At 41.3% G+C, this 23,854-nt stretch overlaps 1 protein-coding gene across 2 annotated transcripts in view; it reads left to right on the top strand.

The window, feature by feature from the left end:
- Positions 1 to 2,763: 2,763 nt before the first annotated feature.
- Positions 2,764 to 23,854, top strand: part of TMEM168 (transmembrane protein 168) — a 35,442-nt gene continuing 14,351 nt past the window's right edge. The window contains exons 1-2 of one of the 2 annotated variants that reach the window (XM_073328110.1): positions 2,764 to 2,986; positions 9,682 to 10,949. In XM_073328110.1, the coding sequence (XP_073184211.1) occupies positions 9,813 to 10,949 (1,137 nt within the window). In that variant the 5' untranslated portion in view covers positions 2,764 to 2,986; positions 9,682 to 9,812. Of the gene's footprint in view, positions 2,987 to 3,031; positions 3,275 to 9,681; positions 10,950 to 23,854 lie in introns of those variants that run through there. The other variant, XM_073328111.2, reaches the window with a different exon arrangement.

Genomic DNA, 23,854 nt, shown 5'->3' with positions numbered 1-23,854 from the left:
CATAGTTAACAGAAACAAACATAACTCACTTCTTTCCTGTCTGCTACATGCCTCCCTTTGGTTTCTCCCTTCCAATCTCTTCCTCACAGTAGATCGGAACACAGTGGGCTTTCCTCCACCACTCTGCCCCTTTTACAGAGCACAACCTTGCAGCACCTAAAATAGGTGTTTCCTCTCAGCCATTATCAATCACAGAGGCACTTTCTGAGATGTTTTCTACTGCAGCTAATGGTGCAGAAGAGAGAGAATGGCAGTGAAGAAAGCAGAATGTAGACCCAGAAGATTGAAAATGCAGGATTCCAACACCATTTCAAGAAAAATGTAACGAGTCTTGTCTCAGTTAATACAATGGACTCCACTTAAGAGTGTATTTTTCTGTGGAATTTTAGCAATTCTCAAGCTAAAAGGTGCATAGAAAATGTTTTGAGTGTACATCTCCTTTCTCATACCCACTTGGAAATAGGCTCCCATAACCCACTGAAAGGGAATAAACTGTAAGCACTGGATACATTGTTGGCGTTTTTTGAAGTTTAGAAGGCAAAATTATGAGAGCTGCTCATACTGCCTTGTCCAAGCATAATACATAGCTGAAGTACAAACCAACTTCTAGTGATGTCATTTAAGAATCCATATGAAAGGAAATGCTGTTCCCACCCTGCTAACCTGTAACTGGGTTTTCCTTCACTGATAAAGAGCAGCAAATGTTCTTTGGCTGCTTTTAGTGTTGCTCCCTGCAAAAAACTTTCCATACTTTTCTCCCTACTTGAAAGAGGGGCTTAAACCTTTTAAAATAAATCTCCAGTTCCAACTTTAAACAGCCCTCCTGGGTGTTATCTGCATGAATCAGCAGAATAGCTCTTTATTATAGGGGCCTAGTAAACAACTTGTTTTAAGTTTTGGAGCTCAAATCACTCCAAAGTAAATAGTCTGGTCAATTTTACTCCTTTTCTTTTTTCTTTCTTCTGTTCTGTTTTTCTGTTTGTTTTACTTGTGAATGATACACTAGCAGACTAACATACCAGAGGGAGAGGTTGCAAGAGACGGGTTCCTTGAAGAACTATTAATTTTTAAAGAGATTTCAGTCACTTGCGCAATAACCAGTTTCTGTCTTCTCCAAAAATTTCAAGGGTATTCCTGGAGCTGAGCCAAAAATAGGGATAAGGAGTTCCTTTCTCTTGAGACTTCTCTCAATAGAGAACTATCTTTTAACTACTCTGCCAGTTTTAACTAATAGTGGGAAAGGTTACCATAGTCTAGTCTTTCTGCTACACATTCCCACTGTTGAGTCACCTTTTTCAGTACAAACTCAAACACCAGCTTTCTGTTCAAAGGCTGTAGTTATTGCCCACACTCTCCAAATATTAAAGGTCCATGCACTTTCTCTCCACTGCATAAATTCCTTATGGAATTGAGAAATCATGGTTATATAAGCTATACAGAACTTTTAAAACAATATTCCTTTGCTCAAAACTTGATATACTGTTTTGTAACTAGTGATATCCAGCCCAAATAAGCTTCAGACCAAACAACTTTTGCTACATTTTATTAATATACTTCAGATTTTATGTGCAGGAATACATTAAAAGCTTTCCTTATAGAGAATTTAAAATATTGGGTGCTTATTGCTTGAATGTTTGTGTCAGCATAGGGCATTTCTAATTTGCATCTTGTACTTAGGGTTTTTTTTCTTGATTTTAGAAAGCAAATTTATTTCTGTAATGCTCACAGACAGCAGACTGATTTAGACTAGAGCACATTTTCTCTATTTGAAGTTGTATCCAGGTTGTAGCATCACCCTGTTGTTATGAAATTTTATAAAAACTCTTAAAAATTACAGCCATATTATACGAAAAGGCCCAGTTTTCTAACAACCCTTATCACTATTAAAAGAATTCATTTCCATGTTGAATACCCCCCTCTATTAGATTGAAGACACTCAACCTCTCAATATGATCATGGATTGCGCAAACTTTGTTTTCTTGAATTCTACACTTGTACATTTATGTATGTACGCTTTGAATACACAAGTTGCATTGCATGGTGATGCTGAATGGGGCAGCTGCTTGCATAATATTAGCATGACAGTGATGTTTTAAACCTTGGGGAATAAATACATCCATGAGCTAAAACAGTCCCTGCACCCTCAGAATCCCACTGCTGAGCCAGGACGGATAGGGGTAGTTACAGTATGCAGTATTGGTCCCAGGGTATGACAGAGACAATAGGGTGAGGTAATAGGTTTTACTGGACCAACCTCTGCGGGTGCGAGAGAAGCTTTCGAGCTACACCCATCTCTTCAGGTAGTATACTGTTATGCAGCTTTCCAATAAATGTCATTCTACTCTTTGAAGGAAGGGCAGCACTTGCCTCCAGGCGTCAGTGGGCAGAGTAAAGGGGGACTGGGCCCTGTGCTTAGTCGGACTGTAGCAAGCTCCCTGAAAGAGAAAGAGGTGGCAGATTTATACTGCATAGCAGCGAGTCGGGGCTGCAGGCGCAGTTTGACCTCGCGAACCCCCCAGGCCGGGAGGGGGCGGCACTGTGGCGGGAGGGGAGCAGTGCTCGCGCCGTCAGCCCGCGTGCTGGGTCCCGGCTTGGCCCCGAGGCGCGAGGGAGATGGGATTTCTCGCTCCCCCGCACTCCTGTGCCGCCCCCCTTCCAATCTTGTCCTAATGAGCGGGGGGTGAGGCGGCGGGGAGGCTGCTGCTCCGATCGGGGTGCCCGACTGCGGGGTACCCCACCAGGCCCCAGCCTCTCTCACCGTTGTTTCGGGGACTGGGCGCCCTCCCACGGAGAAACGGCCGGGGCCATCCTCCTCGCCTCGGGCCGGCCGCCCGCGCGCGCGCCTGCCAGTTGTTGCTCGTGCGCTAGCCCGTGCCGTACTGCGCTGTTTGACCCCTCGCTCTGCCCGTAGTCTGGGAGGTGCTAACATGGCGGCGGCGCTGCGGTTCTGGTGGGGGTGGAGAACTTCCCGAGGAGTCGGCGCAGGGTGAGTCCAGGCGAGGGGGAGCTAAGCCGCTCCGCGGGGCTCCCGTTGCGGGACCGGGTGGTGCGGAGCCGGCGAGAGGGAGGCCGGGGTGCGTGTGGACAGGAGCGTGGGCGGGGCTAGGGAGAGGCCGGGGCGCGGGGTCACTGGGTCCCCTTGTGCAGAGCGGGGCTGGGTGGCACAGTAGCTACAACGCCAGCAGCCGTGGGCGCCTTGCTGGGGGGCTCTCGCCCATGGAGCTGAGCCTGGGCGAGCGACGGCGGGAAACTGGAGGGGAAGTTTGTTTCCAGGGTAGGCGAGGCCTGTGCCTGTCTGACGTGTTTTCCTTTCGGTTGTACGTTGCTTCTGTCACCGTGTTAACGCAGCGCGGGAGCGAGCCTCGGAGCACCACGTTCGCCTCAGCAGCCGCCGCCGCCACAGAGCTGCCTGCGCAGGGGTGTCCGTTCTCAGACGGCAGAAGGTGCCGGGGCACCTTAGCGCCAGACGATCCCTTTGGCTTGTCTGCCTCATGTGAAGTCCAAGCTAAAAAACCAACCCCGCTGACAACTGAGACACTTCACAATGACAAGCCGTTGTAAATCACTTAACCCTGGCTTCTAAGGTTCCTGTCTCCCTCCCTGAAGAGAGTAGGTCATTACAATGCAGATTCTCCTGGTGGCTATTCAGGGATATCAGGAAGGATATGCTCGCACCCTGTTGCTCTTCAATATACTGTATTGTTCAGACATCCTTGTAACAAGCCTTTGATTCATCTGTGTTGTCTGACTAAAATCTAGTCAACACACAACACACCAGTTTAAAGGTGTGCTTTTAAATCCGTGCAAGATCCTGAGCAGACTCTTAATTTTATTTAAACCTAGATTATGTTGGTTTAACTTTCATTTGTAAATCGATAGAAGAGTATTCGAACAGGAGTATTTACCAGATTAACTAAAGCTTTGTATAGTGTAGGTGTTATAAGTATGTTGTTAGCAGTGTTTAATTTCTGTTGAAAGGTGCCAGGGCTCAAGCAATTGTTTTACATCCATAACTGATTGTAGCAAGCCCAGAGTGCCAGAGCTATGGACTGCCAAGCCTAGAAGGGCTGGGGCTAATCTCTGGCAAAAACTGAGCATTGGTCGTTAGTATGTATTCTAACTAACACATTTTAGAAGTCTGGTGTAGACAATGCATACTTGATTTAGCGTGTGCTAAACTGGTAGTGTTAAACCTAGTAAGAAGCGTAGGTCAAACTTTCCAACAAGACACCTTAAAAGCCTCGCCTAGATAAGACCTAATTTGGTTTTGAAACCAATTTTAGTTAAACCTCTTCAACTTCTATATATAGACAAGGTCTAAGTCAGAAGTCCCCAAACTGTAAGGCGCGCTCCCCTAAGAGGGCCGGAAGAACATTTGCAGGTGGGTGCACCGGGGCCCAGGCCATCCCCCACAGGGGGTTGGGAGGGAGTGCCACTCAGGTCTACTCTGCTCCCAGCTCTGGCACCGCGCCCAGCCACAGCCCCAGACTACAGTCCAGCCATGGCTCTGCACCTGGCCCCGCCCTCAGCCTTGGCCCCTGGCCCTGGCTCCATTCCAGGTCCCACCCCCAGCTGCGACCAAGCCTCAGCCCCCTTACCCCCACTCCCCAGAGCTGCAGCCTCACTCTTGGCCCAGCTCGCAAAACCTGATGACTGTAACAGAAATGTTTTCATTAAAAAATGAATGCAAATATTCTGTTTTCTTTGGATTTAAATATGAACTGCCTGTGTTTCCAGCTCAGCCATTGCAATAGTTCACTGGTGATGAGAACTGGATACATTGAGAGCACTATGTAAATAATTAAGTTGTTTAACCTAGTTTCGCAGTCGAAACAGAGTGAAATACAAAAAATAACCAACAGTATAAATATTAATGGGTAAATGAGATTTTTAAACGCTTCCAGTTTTAATAACCTGAAGTGTTAACACAGATAAGGAATATTAAAATACATAGTATATTTAACTTGACCATGTCCTTTTAATAATGAGAATGCTGCTCTTTTCCTTTCCCTTCCAGAGAAAGGTGAAAACCTCTGCTACTTTTAACCTACCTAATTAAATAAATGGCATTAATAACATTGGATAGAAAGAAAGTAACATCCATTTGTACTGGGGATCAGTGTTATGACTGGGCAGTACATTTTATTAATAATCTGATTGGAGGGGAGGCAATAGTGAGGGGGCTAAATCTGCTAACTATCTAACACCCTGATTTAGACACATTAATAGTTCTTTTGAATTCAGTGGGACTAAAGTATACTCTTGATTATCCAAATAGCATGAGGGATATTTTTATTCAGATATTTGCTTTTATTCAGATAATTGGGAGTCTGGATAATTGAGAGGGCAGGAACAATTCGGCAGCAGAGGGCCTCCACCCACAACCAAGAGCTCATACTTCTTGCAGTTCTGACTGGGGGTCTCGGCTCTGCCCCACCAGGGCCCTTTGTACCTGCAGGGATCAGGAGTCACCACCTCTGCAGCAGTGCAGGGAGGTCTCTGCAGCCTTCTTGCCATGGCCCCACTCTCTCACTCCCTTTACAGTGGGGCTGCAGTCAGCTCCCTGTGCTGCCACAGGGCCAGTGACCTCCCACCAGGACTCTGCTCTGCCCCACCAGGACCAGAGCCTTCCCTGTACCTTTTTCTTGCAGGGAGGGGGTGACCCCAGACCTGCAGCTATGCAGAGAGATTTCTGCAGCTCTGTTCTTATGGCCCCGTTCACTCACTCCCATGACAGCAGGGATGTAGAGGACTCCCTGCACTGCTACAGGAGCCATTCAGCATTAGGGTGGCCTCCCCTAAGTCTGGGACTTCTCTTCCTCCTTCTTCTTGCAGTCCTGGCTGGAGGTCTCTGCTTTATTATCCAAAGTTGTTATCCAGAGCCCTTCCTTGTCCCCCAGTATGAGATGCATGCTGCAGAGGGCTTGTTTCTTGTGCTGCGGGACAAGGAATGGATTTGGATAATGTGGAGGTTTGGGTAATAGGTTTTCAGATAAATGGGAGTATGTTGTACTTGGCTCCATAAATGTCTTCAGGATCAGCCCCTTAATTGTGAGGCTAGTGAGGAACTCCAGAAGGACTTAACAAATAACATGGGAGATGAAATTCAGTGTAGTCAAATATAGGTAGTGCACATTGGCAGGGAACATTTAAACTGCTCCTACACATTGATGGGATTTGAACTAGTGATAACCTATCAGAGAAGAAAGATATAGGAGTTAAGGTAAAAAGCTCAGTGAGCTGCCCAACAAGTGAATAATAATAGGTTGTATTAAGAAAGAGATAGAAAATAGTCCAGACAATACTACCTCACCTGGAATATGGTATCTTACTTTGGGTCACTTCATCTTAAAATACATAGCAGAAATTTAAAAAAAGGTCAAGAGGACCACCATACCAATAAATTAAGGGTAAAAATTTACAAGGATTTTGTAATTATCCCTAAATCAAGCACTACAAATCCAGGAAATTCAGAGTTAAGGTTACATTTAATAGAAATCCAGTCGTGTTAAGCTATTGAAATAAATAGTTAAGATATCCAAACAACCTTAACTGTACCTTAGAGAGAACAGGTGGGTGAGATAATATCTTTTATTGGACCAACTTCTGTTGGTGAGAGAGACAAGTTTTTGAGCTACACAGAGCTGCTCTTCAAGTCTGGGGGTCCCTGTGTAGCTCAAAAGCTTCTCTCTCACCAACAGAAGTTGGTCCAGTAAAAGATGTTACCTTACCTACCCTGTCTTTCTAATATCCTGTGACCGACAAAGCTACAACACTGCATTAACTGTACTTTGTAAGGCATCGAGCAAAACCGTATGATAAAGCCATAGAAATGTAGGGCTAGAAGGAACCTTGAGAAGTCATCTGGCCATCCCTCCATGCTATGGTGAGACAATATTATTAAATAGGGCATTGTAGGGTTTGGTTAGCCCAGTTTAGATTAAACTGATTTAAAGACACATTCCCCCTATGTTCCATTCATGTCATTACTTTCATTATTGGGCATGCTGCTTTGATATTGCCAATGATTTAAAAATATGCAGCATTAACATTTTAAAAAATGATTGATCTTTTAAGGCCTAATTCATCATCAGTACACCAAAATAGCCAGAGTGCACTTGCTAGTTAAACTGTGTTTATAGTGGTTTTACATCGCAAAAACAGCCAAAGTATGCACGTGAATATGCCCTTCAATTTGCAGTTGACTTTAGGGTTATGTTACAGAGACTGGTGCTGCAGGAAAACCCAGTTCCTGAGTCCTGATATCTCTGCACTTTAAGGGCTCCCTCTTATGTTGCTGCCTTATTTCTTCCAGTAATGCTCCGTCATTGTTCAGGGGAGCCATTCAAGTCCTGATGCCCAAGCTACCATGCAGCTATGGAACCTTTAAAGAGTAGTGGCAATTGGGCCAGTCATATACCAGTGAGAACTCTTGGCACATGTCCAGTCTCTCCCCTATGACTAACTCATTACAAACTCTTGAATTGTTGCTAATTAGCTATAGAGGAAGGGTGCAGATTGGTTTAATTACTGCTGATGTCTCTGAAGTCCTACATGAGAGTTAACCTATCTGTTGAGCTGATCCTGCCTGTAACTTACATAGTCATAACAATTCAGTGCTTGAGTCCTGCCAGAACATTCTGGGACACTTCTCATGATGTTTTGGGTAGCAGTGCCAATACTTGTGTTCTGGAATTTCTTGAGTGCAGCACTCACCTACTATACTTAATTAGACATAAATTAATTAGCCATAATTTCTTCACATGCAGCCTATATTCAAGATTTCTGTGCGTTTTAACAGTATGGGAAGTTGGAAGAGTCTGTTCTATTAAGATCATTTGCAACAAAGGACTGACAGATGTTAGCTTTCTGAAAGGACCTAGTTTTTAATAGTAATCTCCTTTGCCATGATGCCTATAAAAACAAAACATGACCACTGTTAGGCATCTGTTACACTGAGACCACTGGCTGTCACACTGATCAGTATTGTGTTTTTGTGCTCCCTGGTCCGTCTGTATCCACCCATTGTCTCTTGTCTGATACTTATTTTACAGTGACTAACACAGTGGCACTCTGGTTCTTGACAGTACAATAAAAATAATTATAACTCACAAACTAATCAATTTACTTGTAAGTTCTCAGAAAATTCATTCTCACAGAGTAAGTGTGGTAAATTTAGAAAGAATACATATTTTCATACATAGCCTGGATTCAGCCTCAACAATTCAGCTTTAACTATGGAACCTCCATAATATCCTTTTAATACAAATAAATGCAGTAAAAATAAGACAGTTTTAAAATACAAAGAAATATATTTTTACTCAAAATATGATTAAATTAATAGATATTGAAACAAATAGCTGTATTTCAATAGTTATATTAAAATATAATTGATATTTACTGTAGGTAATAATATTACCTAAACTAGCTAGGATTCAAAATTTAAAATGTTACACCAATCCTCTTGTTTCAAGCAACAAGTAGATCGTCACTCGGGGTCAGGAAGAAATTTTCACTGTAGAATAGTAGTGGTCTCTGCTAAATATAGGATGTCCAGAGTACCTGGATCATTGATCAGTTTTGAGAATCAGTATATTCCAAAAATATTTACAAGTTTCTCCCTCACAAAATGTCTCATTAAAATATCATATTCCCATTCCCCAACAAGATTTGACCAATTAAATTGGACATGGGGTCAATAATGCAATGGTTTACAAAGTGGTGAAATAGCAGATTCTAAATATAGCAATCTTTATTCTGGGGAAATTTTTCATTTCATAGTGGCAGATAAGTAGAACTTTGATTTTTGTGAACTCAGTCAGTTTGAAAGACATTTGATGGTTATTGGTCTTTTCGCAGGGAATTTAGGGGTTAAAAGGATGGTTTTGTGATTAAGGCCCTGGGCTTGGGCTCATGCTTGTGCTCAGGAGTCTGGAGTATGTTCCTGGCTGCGACATTGAGGAAGTCAGTTAATTTCACTGTGCCTCAATTCTCCATCTGTGAAATGGGGATAATGATACTTCCCTGTCTCACAGTGTGTTGTGGGGATAAACTTACTAATGTTTGTGAAGTGTCCAGATACTTCAGTAATCAAGAAAACCTATTAAGTACCTGTATAAATAAATTATTGAAAAGGTTACTAAAAATATTTAATAAAAAAGTAGGAATTTAGTTTTGTTACCTGAAATAATGTGAAGTGATCATATTGGAAACAACAGATCTGGGTTATGGATTTAGCAAGTTTAATAAAATTTTATTTTTAATATTTTACTGGAATAAGAAGATTAAGAAGCTGTCCATTAACAGATGTTAGAATTTAACAGAAATATCACAAGAATATTCTGAAATGTATTGGTGACTCATGGAAAGATTGTATTGTCAATTAGGGTTTGATTAGCTAACATTATATTCCTCATTAATTTATTCAAATTACAGAGTAGTTTTTATGAGATGAGACTGATGAGAATTTCAGTTCATATTGGTTTTGAATAACTTTCAATGATCCACTAATTATAGAACATATACTTAAAAAAACCTTACACATTGTATATAGTTGATATTTATTGTATGTTTTTAATTTAGATTGTAAACTCTTTGGGACCAGGAGAGTATCTAATATGTTAGTAAATAAGTTTAAAGTTTGTAATTTAGCACTGACATTTCTATTCATTTTTCTTTCAGGACTTCTATAATCCAGGAATGTTACTGATGAAATGACATTGCAGGAGGTTATTGCTGCACTGCATTTCTTGGATGAAAGCCAAACAGTTACTTTCTGTAGAGTGGGTAAAATCCCCTAATTGCATATTTACATGTGTAGATCACTGCGTTACTGTGTTAGTCACTGTCTCTATGCAGCAATGACAAGGCTGGAAGAAGCAAATAGAGAAGTGAACATGCATTCATCGGTCCGATACCTTGGCTATTTAGCCAGGATCAGCATATTGGTTGCTATATGTCTGGGCCTTTATGTCAGGTGGGAGAAGACTGCAGATGCACTAATACTGGTAATATTTATCCTGGGACTTTTTGTTCTTGGAATTGCCAGCATACTTTATTATTATTTTTCAATGGAAGCAGCAAGTTTGAGTCTCTCCAATCTTTGGTTTGGATTCTTGCTTGGCCTCCTCTGTTTTCTTGATAATTCCTCTTTTAAAAATGACGTGAAAGAAGAAACAACCAAATACTTGCTCCTTGCCTCCATAGTTATAAGGATATTGTGTGCTTTGGTGGAGAGGATTTGCGGATGTGTCCATCATCGACCAACTCTGCTGACAACAGTTGAATTTCTGGAGCTGGTTGGATTTGCAATTGCCAGCACAACTATGCTGGTTGAAAAATCCATGAGTATCATCTTGTTGCTTGTGGCTTTGGCCATGCTGATTATTGATTTGCGGATGAAGTCTTTCTTGGCAATTCCAAATTTGGCAATTTTTGGAGCTCTGGCATCTTTATTGTTTTTTCCTTCCCTGAACATTCCCACAAACCCATTTGCCTTGGGCTGTTTCTTTAGTTGCCTGATTTCAGACCCTCTTCTTGATGTCTATTTCAGCGGACTTTCAGTTACTGAACGATGGAAGCCCTACTTGTACCGTGGTAGAATTTGCAGAAGGCTTTCAGTCATCTCTATTGGAGTAATTGAACTTATCTTTTTCATTCTAGCAGCATTTAAATTAGGTGACTTGGGTCTCTGGTATTTTGTTATACCTGGTTTTTCCATTTTTGGAATTTTCTGGATGATCTGCCACATTATTTTTCTTATAACTCTTTGGGGGTTTCATACAAAATTAAATGACTGCCACAAAGTCTATTATACCCACAGGACAGAGAATAATAGCCTTGACCGAGTCATGGCTTCTAAAGGAATGCGTCATTTTTGTTTAATTTCAGAGCAGCTAGTATTTTTCAGTCTCCTTGCAACTGCAGTTTTGGGTGCAGTAACTTGGCAGGTAAATTTATAATATATTTATCTCTTTACCTCCTCTGATATTTTAAAGAACTGTTTTCTAACACTTATTATATCTAATACTTAGGACCCTGCTAAATTAATGGCCGTGAAAATCCACCATGGACCGTGAAATCAGACCTCCCCTGTGAAATGTGGCTATTGGAGGGAAGGGGCAGGGCTGGGGGTACCCCAGCTATGGGCTCCTCCCATTCACTGGGCTCCAGCTGCTAATCAGCTGGGATGGGATGGGACAGAACTTCCTCTTCCCCTGAGAACGGGCATGCGCGGGAGATGAGACCCTCTTCCGGGTTCCTCCCCCAGCTGCTGGAAGCTCTGTGGCTGCTCTGCCTTCAAAGCTGGGCTCTGAAGGCAGCAGCCACGGAGCTTCCTGCAGTCGTAGGAGGTTCCGGAGATGGGTCTGATCTCTGTGCTGCTGGGAGCACCCCAGCCAGGGCCTGCTAGCTGCTAATCCAGGCTGGGCTGGAGAGGGACAGGACATCCTCTTCCCCTGCAGGGCTGCTTGAGGCGGGGACGGGGACGGGGGGGGGGGGGGGGAAATCAGCCAGCAATTAAGGCAGCACAGCTGCGGAGTTTCCTGCCTCTGAGAGAGATACCAGGAGTTGGGTCTGATCTCCCCGCAGGGGCCATGCAGGGGAAGAGGAAGTCTTGTCCCTTTCCAGCCGGGCCTAACGCACATGTTCCTAACAGCTAGGAACATGTAAACATCTGAAAACTTGAAATTGACCAATTTAAAAACCTTTTGGCTGTGAAATTGATCAAAATGGACTGTGAATTTGGTAGGGCCCTACTAATACTGTACTAGGGCCAAGACACAATTGAGCAATTCAAATTTTAAAGTGAAACTGCTGGCTTCAAATGCAAATTCTTTTACTCTGGCACTTTTTTCTGTCTGACTATGGCTTAGTGAGGCCACTGAATCTAACCTAATCTGGTATGATTACACTGACAGGAGGTACTAATTAAAGGCTGGAAGAAATATTAAAATTTAAAATCTGAATTTGTTTAATTTACAAAGCCACTATCTTTATTGCCAGAATTTTCACAGCAGACAACATGCACATTTCTATAGACATATAATACGAATTGAAATATGTTGGTGCGTTGGTCTGGGGACATCTTTTATATGGGGTAGTTTTAATGAAACCAGTAAAAGATAACATTTATGTATAAATTTTTCAAGAATTTAACCATATGACTCTTATTAATCTCAATCGAGGACAAACTTCTTAATCCTTACAAACTACTTTGCAAATGTATCCCTTGCATCTTCCCCATGTGCAGATATACTTGAAGATAACCTATATCTTCTAATTATTTCCTTAAAGTACCCACAAACTTTTCAGTTTTGTTTTTTTCTTCCCATTTGACTTTCCTGAATGGAGGAACATGCCTTTTTCCTTAGCAGGCTGAGCCAGTGTACATTTGTCTGAAATATTTAGTCAGGTCCCAAACTGAAGCATGCTGAGTGTTACTGGTACCACAGCAATTTGGGAGCTGGTTTAAGGTAGATATTTTTAAAAGTGGTCTTAAAATGGCCGCTGTTTTTTATATGTCTTCAGCCCCACCCCAAAAGAGCTTATGACTAGCAAGTCACATATGCAGAAATGCCCCTGCAATGCTTTCAAAATCACTTTGCCATCTATTCAGAAGGACCTTGTGATCCTAGATTACCTCTTGCTGCTGACTCATATGAAATGCTTGATGAAGAGGGAAGCAGAATTTTTTTTTAATCAGAGAATCAGTTTTCCTCTGCATCAAGCACATTTGTGGTTTGCAGAGGGAAGCTGGCTAGAATCCTGGTTAGTTTTCCTCTGCAGCACTTCCTTCCATAAATCATCAGTATATAACTACAGGTGCAGACTTTGAAGAGAAAAAAGGCGTAGGGGAGCGATTGGGAAGGGATTTAAAAGAGAATGGGAAAAGTGTCAATTTAAAGAGACAACTAAAGAAGAAAAGAGGAGAAAGAAATGCAGTAACAAAGATGAGATGGTGTTTAGGAAGAGATAAATAACACCGGCCGCACAGACATTGGTGACCAATGTAACTTTTTCATTGAGGATTATGCAAGGCACCAAAGTTTAGAGGTGGCCAGTCCAGAGTTTGAATTTTTATAGACTAGTATATGATAAAACAAGTTTTTCTTCACTGCTGAATAATTTTCTGTTCCCACTTAGCCATCTGTGTATTTCGTGGAGTGCTAAGACAACATTTGTCCTTTCTTAAAATCTTAGAGAGCGCTACATGGTAAATGTAATGCTACTTTAAAGTATCTTGTTTTCTTAATTTCAGTGTTATAAACAGTTTCTGTGTTCAAAATTAATCTGAGATAGCTATCTATGTTGTATTTATTCTTGAAAATAATTACAACAGTTCTGCAGTTGCACATTTTCAGATACCTGTAATTCTTAAGAGTCATGCTTTACACTTTTATCCTGATAATATTTTGTGCTTGTGAAGGTTCATGAGAACCAAACAGGCCTATTTTTCTTAAGATCGTTGTATTTATTTTTAGTGAAGTTAGTAGAAATTGAAGGGTATTTATTTCAGTATGGCTCAGTTGATCAGATGCACATCACTTGTAGCTGGTAGAAAAAATGTGTACTTGTCCATTCAGTTGGGGAGGAAGGAATAACTGCAGTATCAAAGGGAAAGATATTGAATCAAGTAGTAATGTTCTCTTTTAGAAAATCCAGTTAATTGATTCTAGCCATGAATCAGAGCAAGGAGAAATAACCAGTCATTTATTTATGATAAAGTAACCAGTAAATTAGTCTAAGATTATAAATGCATGTATCACCTACTAGAAATATTTCTACCTTTGTAGTGTGAATGTTTCTTGATAGATCAGCATGAGCTGTTCCCAAGAGGTCAAATACGTGCTTCTGTTTGCTAATTTGTGTTACAGCAAGATACGATAAAATATCACTTTATTGCAGTAGTTCCCAGTGATTTCTGTAGTTTTTGAGGTTGTACACATTTTCAAAGTAATAAAAAACTGCAAAAGTACACCTGTATAAACACTCCACTTACACCTGATCCAGCAATTCAGAACTCTTTGCTGGAATATTGTGTTGCCCCTTTTTTTTTTTTTTTTTTTAAAATAGCTTTGTGTTTAATATAGTTTAGGTAAGCTCAGTGGCAATATAGCAAGTGAGGTGCTACAGCAGATAGGTACCTTCTTTCTAACCGGTTGTGTGTTTAGCCTTTAGCCTTTCAAACAGGTTTTGGGCCTTTATGGTATTTAAAGCTGACGTTCAAGTACCATTGTACACACGTTAGTTCAGTGTAAAAGTAGTCACTGATGAATATTTAATCAGTGAAATGTGTCCTACTTATAAATTATAGTTTGATGTTAAGAAGTCAAAATATTTGAGAGGCTCTTTAAAAGGTTTAAAATAAAAGAACAAACTTCCACTTACATTTTTAAAGAAATCCTTGCATAGATAAAGGCCAGTACTGTCAATATGCATTCTCTTTTTTAGTTACATTTTAATTTTCTGCGTATGTTCTTCCTTCCTTCCTTGGAATTCTCAACTCCTCCCTGTCAATGACTCTTAAAATATATTTAAATTATTATTTTAAGACTAAAATAATTTCGATAACTTAATATGACGAATGAAATTGCATTTAATATTGTTGGCCAGTTAGAATAATTTGGCATCAATTTTATCTGTTTCAGTATAAAAAAGTGGCAACTTTGTTTGAAATTTGGTAAATATAAGCTAGAAAATGCTGCATTTCAGTATAGAACTCCCGTATAAAAATGTACGGAAAGTTTGTTTAATAATTTAGCATTTGATACAGATATGTCTCAATGTTTGCCTTTTGGGCTGCTACATAATGAATAGTACAGATTAAAAATTCAAATCTTGGAAACATACTGAGTTGTCAAAATAATCTGTTATCGATAATTAACTCTAGCATATCCGAGATCTAGCACTATTGCATGTGGTTGTTAAAATTTGAAAGGGAAGCCATTTTTCTCGGTGATTGAAGAGCTTATCCTGTAATAAGCACATTAAGTATGCATTTCTAATGTCTTCACATCAAAGAAAATCTCACAGCTGGCCTATGCCAACCAACTCTGGCTCGCAGGGCTTGGGCTACAGGGCTGTTTCATTGCTGTGTAGACTTGCGGGCTTGGGCTGGAACTCAAGCTCTCGGATCCTCCCACTTCACAGGAAACCCCAATATGCTGTTTATAGTTGGCCCCATTTTGGAGGTGAACTACTAAATGATGAACAGGCTGCAGCTTTCAGATAGGGCATGTTGCAGTAGTTTAAACTATAGCAAAGACTCCTTCTGAAAGGAATTCCCAGCTAGTTTAAGAAAAAAGACTCTTGACTACTGTTATGTCCAGGAGCAGCAAGTTTGTTGAAGATCAGCTTGCTTATAAAATCTTTAGGGTCTGTTCCTGCACAAACTTACACTTGAGTAACTTTACTCGCACTTCACACAGTTCCTGTGACTTTAATAGAACTTATTTACATGAGTAATTTCACATGTGTGAGTAAGTGTGTGCATAATTGGGTCCTTAGGTCCACGGCCAGACTAGCGCATGTAAGTGATCCAGATAATCTCGCTCACTGCAACCCACAAAACGTGACTAATTTGTAGACAAACGTGCACCTGGGTGAATCTTTTCTTAGAAACTCTTGAATATATATGCCAGATATCGCCATTTGTTCTTTCCCAAAGGCAAGAAATTCAGAATTATTTTTATGGGGTTGAGATAAATGTTATCCCTAGAAGGGATGAATTTAATATTATCAGGATTCAAAAATAAACTCCCTCAGAGAAAGGGAAGTCCTTGCATCACCCTGCAAGCTAATCTACAGACTTCATAGTCCATATGCAAAAATGTCTCTTTCTCAGAAGATTTGAGTGCACAGTGCTATAGTTAAGTTTCGTATTACTAAGACTAAATTATTTTTACAACATGTACTACAAGGCTCTGACAGGGTAGTCTAAATAAAGCTAAGTTTTGATTTCCAGATTAATGGAACGAAGTAAATGGTGATACATTATTCTTGTTTAAGTATTTATTAAGTTACTAATTTACAAAATTCAGTAACTTGCAGTATATCTTCCCCTCTCTAGTGTGAATTAGCTAGGTTGTACTGTGTGTTTGTGTGTGCACGCGCGTGTTCGTTCGTTCCTACCAGTCTTGCAAAACTGTCATGAAAGCTTGGCGTGAAAATATTTTGATTTTTTAACTTACCCTTCAAAACACATTACTCTCTTGGACTGAGTTATTGAGTTTGCAAAGCTAGTCTATACAAGTATTTACAGGTGGGTTTTTTTTGTTTTTTGCATTAAATTGTCAACTTCACTTTCTTCCTATTATGTATTTTAATATATCTTTCCCTCTGGCTTTTTCAGTCATTGGTTCCTTTCCATTCCCTCATGTTTCTTACCCTCTTTTACCCTCACATTGTGATCTCCTCCTCCCCCCCCCCTCATTTTGCCAAACTCTTACTTGATGCACTCAGTAGCGCAAAGCTCTATCTTTTTTTCTTTTTCTCCAGGAATATAGGGTCAGAATCTAGCTTCTGGGTTGCATGGGTGTAACCAAGGGCAGAATTTGGCTCATATATCTTTCTGAGTCCCCAGTGTTGTCACATGTTGTGTTGTGTGGTGTTATTTAATCTGTCCATGCATTTATTTTCCTTAAAGGTAGTTCTGTGTATAGTTCTTTGTAGGGTGACCAGATGACCTGTTTTTAAAGGGACAGTCCCATATTTAAGTCCTCCTTCAGGTGTCCCAACTTTTTTTTAAAAATAGGCAAATTGTCCCATATTTTCTGCCTTCCCTCCCCTCCCCGCCCCCCACCAGTACTGGTGGGTCCTGCTGCTGGCCGGATCCCTGCTTGCCAGCTGCCTGCCCACCAGCAGTGAGTGGGGGGGGGGTCCAGTGATGGACAATGGGTGTGCAAAGCTGGTTGCGGGGCCAAGTTGCAACACGCAGGACTGCTTCCCCTGCTGGTTCGTCAACGCAGCCCCTTATGTACTCCCCCGTCTCTCTGTCCTCTCCCTGCTTTGCTGGTTCACCCCCTCCAGATCTGCTGCTCCTCCATACCCCGCTCCCCTCGCAGGCAGGGCACGTCCTGCTCCCAGTGCTGTGCGGAGAACCAGCCCCTGGTCGGAACGTTCAGCTGACTAACAGTCTGGCTGACAGGCTCCTTCCTTCCCCCACTGCCTCTGTCTGGGTCAGCACCTCGGAAAAGTCCAAGACCTTCTGACCTGGGGCACTGGCCAGGAGGAGCCAAGCCTTGTATGTGCCAAGCTCCCCTGCACAGCGCTAGGACATGGAAGCCTCTTTGCCCTTCAGCTAAACTGTGGAGTGGTGGGGAAGCAATTTCCAGCCTGTTCATGCCCCAGCCCTGCAGGCTCCACAGCACCACCCAGACAGGGGCTTAGCGCCCTCTCTACCCCACACACCTCCACCCTGGGTCCTGCCCCCAGGAAGTGCAAGGTTGCTCTGTCCCCTAGGCACCCTCCCCTGCTGAGCCACCTCTCTGGCTGGGTTCATTGAAGCCCCTGCAGTCAGGTTCCCTGGGCCCTGGTGCACAGTGCATTCTTAGGGCTTAACCCCGTCCTGCCTGCCGTGTAGCCGGGGGACAGGAGGTGGCTGGGTTACATCCATGGCCGGTAGCAGCCTGGAGGTGTTAGCTATCTTTCGGCACTGTGTGGGCAGGAAGGGACAAGCTGCTTCCAGCCACTGGGGAGCAGGGGGCGGGGGTTAGAAGAGGTGAGTTCTGCAAAGACACTGGCCAGGTCATCACTCCCTCCCCCTCCTCTCCTGCGACTGGAAGCAGCTCTTGTCTCTTCCCTCCCACGCAGTGCCGAAAGGCTGCCGCTGGCCACGTTCTGATGAGCACTGGCAGGAATCTGGGGAGTGGGGGCATTTGACCCTGCATGCCCTGCCACATGTTGCCTCGGGAAAGTGGGGCACCAGGTACCAGGAGAGGCAGGTCTGTCCCAGGGACTCAGTCAGGCATGGAGGGCTGAGAGTGCCTGGCAGGGAGGGTCGGGTTGGTCGGTCACCCCCCTGTGTGAGAGAGTGTAAGAGAGTGTGTGTGTCACCTCTCCCAATGTGAACCCTAAAGCCTTAAAGATAAGGTAAATAAATAGAATCCAACTATGCAGTATTTCTTTTTAATAGGGGCTCAGTCAATTTGATGTTAATTTGAACATTTGTACTGCATAGCTCTGATTGATTGCTGTTGAACTCGCTTGAATATGAGTAATTTTATCAGGTGTCCTGTATTCAGCATAGGGAAATATGGTCAGCCTAGTTCTTTTTGACATACCGTATATACTCGTTCATAAGCCGAATATTTTTGGTAAAAAAGTGATGCATCAAAGAGCGGGGGTCGGCTTATAAACGGGTCTACACCAAAATTTGATGATTTTAAACTCTATGAAATCATTGAATTGAATATCTAATACATTGTTGTTTTGTTTACCTGGAGTGTCTGCAGGCATGAAGCCCCTCAGTTCCCTGTCGCCACGGTTCGCCGTTCCCAGCCAATGGGAGCTGCAGGAAGTGGCACGCCACTTCCTGCAGCTCCCATTGGCTGGGAACGGCGAACCGCGGCAGTAGGGAGCCAAGGGGCTCGGTGCCTGTGAACGTTTCAGGTAAACAAAATGTCCTGACCCACCAGCAGCTTATCCTGACGGGCCGGGAGCCAAAGTTTGCCAACCCCTGAAATATAGGATTGGTTTATGAAAGGGTCATACAGTTTTTATTATTTTTACCTATCCATCTTGGGGGGTCGGCTTATAAACGAACGGGCTAATGAACGAGTATATACGGTACTTTCTGTTTAGCTTATTTCCCTCAGTTAATGCTTTCAAACTCTTCTTTCTTCCTGTTATCTTTATCAACCTTTTCCTGCTAATACTCTGGCATAGAGTACTTTCAATAATTGCTTGCTCCCTTAGAACTAGAATGTCCCATCAATAAATGTCAACCCTGTATGTAAAATGATCTTTGCTGTTAACAAAGGTATATCCCTTACTTATCATTAACAATGTCACCTGAAAAGTTTTAGAATATTTTGAAGTAGAAAGATCATGTTGTTAGGAAACATCGCAAATGTCTTATTGTCTAACATATCAACAGTTACTCAGGAAAAAAGCAAATGGGAATTTTTACCCAGTTTGCTCATTGCTTGAAATGAGCGCACACAAATTATATGCATCCTAAATGTTCAGGAGAGACTGTCAAGGGAAAAAAGAAGGGCAGCAAGAGAAAATGCCCGTTGATGATTTCCCTCTGCACTCTGTTTGCTTCCAGAGTAGTTACTTAAAAGAAAATGGGCACTTCAAGGTCATAGATGTGCTGAGGGCTTAGGCTGCAAGACTTTGTGCCACTACGCTCCAAACAATGAAAATGGGTAGAGCAGATGAAAGAACATAAATTGTTTCTGGCTTCACTTATATGTGTGCCATCTGTTCTTTTGGGTGCCACAGTCATCAAGTCTTTTGAATTTAGTGATGCAATGACACACACCAGCTGCATGTTATTGAAGGTATTCCTGTCTTAAGATTTTTACTGTCATTATTAAGCTAATCAGATATTATTTTATGTTCTTTCAAATGATCACATATATACATATTAAAATGCCATCAGATCATAGAGAGTAGGGAGTGGCACTGTACCAGAAAGAATCCATAGATTCCAGTGAGAAAAATTTCACAGTAAAATTTTTAAGGATATGTCAAGGTTCCTCCCCCACTCTGAACTCTAGGGTACAGATGTGGGGACCTGCATGAAAAACCTCCTAAGCTTATCTTTACCAGCTTAGGTCAAAACTTCCCCAAGGTACAAAATATTCCACCCTTTGTCCTTGGATTGGCCGCTACCACCACCAAACTAATACTGGTTACTGGGGAAGAGCTGTTTGGACGCGTCTTTCCCCCCAAAATACTTCCCAAAACCTTGCACCCCACTTCCTGGACAAGGTTTGGTAAAAAGCCTCACCAATTTGCCTATGTGACTACAGACCCAGACCCTTGGATCTTAAGAACAATGAACAATCCTCCCAACACTTGCACCCCCCCCTTTCCTGGGAAATGTTGGATAAAAAGCCTCACCAATTTGCATAGGTGACCACAGACCCAAACCCTTGGATCTGAGAACAATGAAAAAGCATTCAGTTTTCTTACAAGAAGACTTTTAATAAAAATAGTAGTAAATAGAAATAAAGAAATCCCCCCTGTAAAATCAGGATGGTAGATACCTTACAGGGTAATTAGAATCAAAAACATAGAGAACCCCTCTAGGCAAAACCTTAAGTTACAAAAAAGATACACAGACAGAAATAGTTATTCTATTCAGCACAATTCTTTTCTCAGCCATTTAAAGAAATCATAATCTAACATACCTAGCTAGATTACTTACTAAAAGTTCTAAGACTCCATTCCTGGTCTATCCCCGACAAAGACAGACTGTAGACAGACACACAGACCCTTTGTTTCTCTCCCTCCTCCCAGCTTTTGAAAGTATCTTGTCTCCTGATTGGTCATTTTGGTCAGGTGCCAGCGAGGTTACCTTTAGCTTCTTAACCCTTTACAGGTGAGAGGAGCTTTCCCCTGGCCAGGAGGGATTTCAAAGGGGTTTACCCTTCCCTTTATATTTATGACAGGATACAAATTTCAAATAGCATACCAATAGGGTTATCAGGCCTTTGATCAGCTTTGAATGCACAGTGTTGAGGGAAATCAAAGGAATAACCCAAATCTAATAAGCCAGTAATAATGAGTGACTGTTGCAACTTGCATGGATACTAGTCAAATGTCATATGATGTAAGGTTTAGAGAAGCAATTTTGTGATACCTTAAGTGATTGCTTCTAGGAAGAGCTGGCAAGTTGTACAGTTCAGTGAAAAATCTCTGCTTGCTGCAGCTGGGATTGGAAAGGCAAACATTGTTAGGATGGTTAAGGAATGGAAAGGAAAATACTACTGGCATTGTTGTAATGCATAGTATAAATCAACATTCTGAATCCCAGTGGTATAGCAGAAACAAAAAGAGTTCAGAGATGAGTAATGAAAATGGTCAGGCATGGAAAGGCTTCCATTTAAAGACAGAGTGAAAAGACTGGGATTGTTACATTTCAAGAGGAGAAGAATAAGGGAGGACATGATATGGGCTTACAAAATAATGATTAATATAGAAAAGATAACTCAAGCGGTCACATTCACCCCTTCTCATAATAAAAAAGGAAGGCTGTAAAACTGAGAAAAGGAAATACTTTCTTATACCAGGTATAATTAACCTGTGGAAGGTATTGCCGTGGAACATCATTGAAATGAAGAAAGTAGTAGTAATAATACCACTTAGCACTTACGTGAAACTTTTCATCCGTAGATCTCAGTACTTTTACACAGATAGAATTCAGAAGTGGATTAGACATTTAAATGGATAATGAGAATATTCTTGATTACATTATATAGGATAAATAGATTTCTTACATATATCTTTTTAAGGGGATAATACATACCTTTGTGCGTCAGAGCATAAGCTGACCACAAACTGATGGGAGTGAGAAAGAATCTTCTCCTATAGTCAGGTTATTTCATAATAGTTCCCTAAGGGTTTCTTACCCTTTCCTCTGAAGAATCAGGTACTGGCTACTGTTAAAAACAGGATATAGGACAGAATAGATCACTTGTCTGATCCAATACAGCAAGGATCATCTTTTTGGTTTGTGTTTGTACAGCACCTAGCATGATGAGGTCCTGGTTCTTGACCAGGCTTTTAGGTCCACAGTAACATAAATAATAATAATTCCTATGTAAGCCCCTGATTGTGCAAACATTTACACATGTGTTTAACTTGATTTTGATGGGACTACTCATGATAGTAAAGGTAAGCATATGTGTAAGTGTTTGCATGATTGTGGCCTAAGAGTCTTAATTAATATTGCCAGAGATGTGCACTGGGAAGCAGGATGGTAAATTGTCAATTCTCCATTGGATCACTGCCTCCCAAAACACTACAATAGTGCATGTTTTTTGGTGTTTTGAAGAAGTGGGGAGGGATGTGTTTTAAAAAAGTGTTGTTTTTTCAATGTCAAAGCATGTACTGAATTGCTTGAATAGAAATCCACATAAAATAAAATTGCTACATTATGATCTGTTAGAAACCACCAGATGTTGCCTTTTGGAAGAAAGAGTGTTTACTGTAAGGCAAAAATAATTTTTAAAATGTTAAGTTTTAAATAATACAAAAATAACAAATTATGTAAAAAAAATAAATTCAGTAGAAGTGCAGTTCTGAAAGACAGTTCTGGCTTAGACAGATCCAAGGAGAGTGCATAAATGGTGAACAGGCCTAATCGGTGTTACGTTACAAATAACTGTCTTAAAACCTTATCTTCCAAACTACGCATAGTATTATCTGAAATCTTTGTTAAGCTGAGAGATCACGGTCCCAACTGATTACTTGAAAGATCAGTTAGTAATGGAATATCCTGGTCCGTTATTAAATAACTAGTATTGCAGTATTACGCAGTGGGGAGTGAATAATTTTATGTCTTATATGCTGTCACGCTTAGGAGGTGTTTCACACATACATTTTGGCTACCTGATAGTAGAAGGCCACAGCTTGTCACTCCACTGACATACTGAAAAATAATGATAGATTTCAAATTGCTTATAATGGCTGTGTATTGCATGCTGACTCTTACTTTGCAAAAGCACTTACTACCTCATTAAACTCAGTCTACATCATATTTAAACAATTACACAAAACATGTAGAGATTTCTTTATCTCAGAAACCTCAATTTTCAGGAACCAGTGTCGATTTATTTATGCTAACAGCTGTTGCTTAACTTTTGAAATATCAAGGTGAAGTTTCTGATGAATATGGGAACACACATATTTTAAAATAATGTATATGATTGAAGTAATATGTGCAGGGGCTGTCCTCAGCCCCTAAAAGGCATAAAACCACCTTCTGGATATAACTAGATGACCTCCTGAGATCCCTTCCAACCCTGATATTCTATGCATGAATGCTGTGAATATCTGGAGTGTGGGTGCCATAAGATTCCAGTGAGTTTTAAGAGCCAGATACTGCTTTTCTGCATCTGATAAATAATTATCATTTTCAAGTAAAGTGCTTTGAAAGTACCCATAAATCTTCTGTTTAGTACAGTCATATGGTAGAGTATGATACTGAGATATTAATACCAAAGGAGCTTTTAAAATATCAATGAAATAGGCTGATGAATAGTTGAATTTTTATGGGTTTGGCACGTTAAGCACAGTCCAGCCAGCTATGCATGTAAGAGAGTCCAACAGATCAAGACTGAAGGAAACAGATAAATAGGCTGACCCAGGAAGAAGTAGTGGGATGTCATAAAGGAAGAAATTAGCATGTGTTGTGATAGAGAAAATGGCATGGAACAGAGCACTTTGGAAGGAGTGGATTTATAGAGCAGACCCCATTTGTGGGATTAATGCAAGGAAGAAGAAAAATAATAGTTGAATTTTGTATTTCTATTACATGATACAGTGTACTGTCATCTAATATTTGGTATCTAATATTCTCCATCATGTTTACCTAGGTCCCAAATCCTGCAAACACTTATACGCATGCTTAACTTACCACACGTGATTAGCCCCATGGAAGTCAGTGGCAGTAGTCAAGAGCTTAGAGCTAAGCATGTATCTAAGTATTTGCAGGATCAGGGCTTTAGGGTCAAAATCAGTGGTCACCTAAATGGTACAAATGCATATATTTCTGTGGAGTTGCTCCTGCTTATGCTACCAATAAAATTGGCCCGAAGTCTGTTTTTAGAATGCTACACTGTGTAATTAGGTTTATCTTTGGTTATCTGTAACATATAATAATTTGCACCTCATGTTTCAG

Source organism: Lepidochelys kempii, chromosome 1 (genome assembly GCF_965140285.1).
Source record: "Lepidochelys kempii isolate rLepKem1 chromosome 1, rLepKem1.hap1, whole genome shotgun sequence".
Classification (NCBI taxonomy): domain Eukaryota; kingdom Metazoa; phylum Chordata; order Testudines; family Cheloniidae; genus Lepidochelys; species Lepidochelys kempii.
Note: the sequence above shows the minus strand (reverse complement) of the source record. Positions and strands in the feature narration are given on the sequence as shown.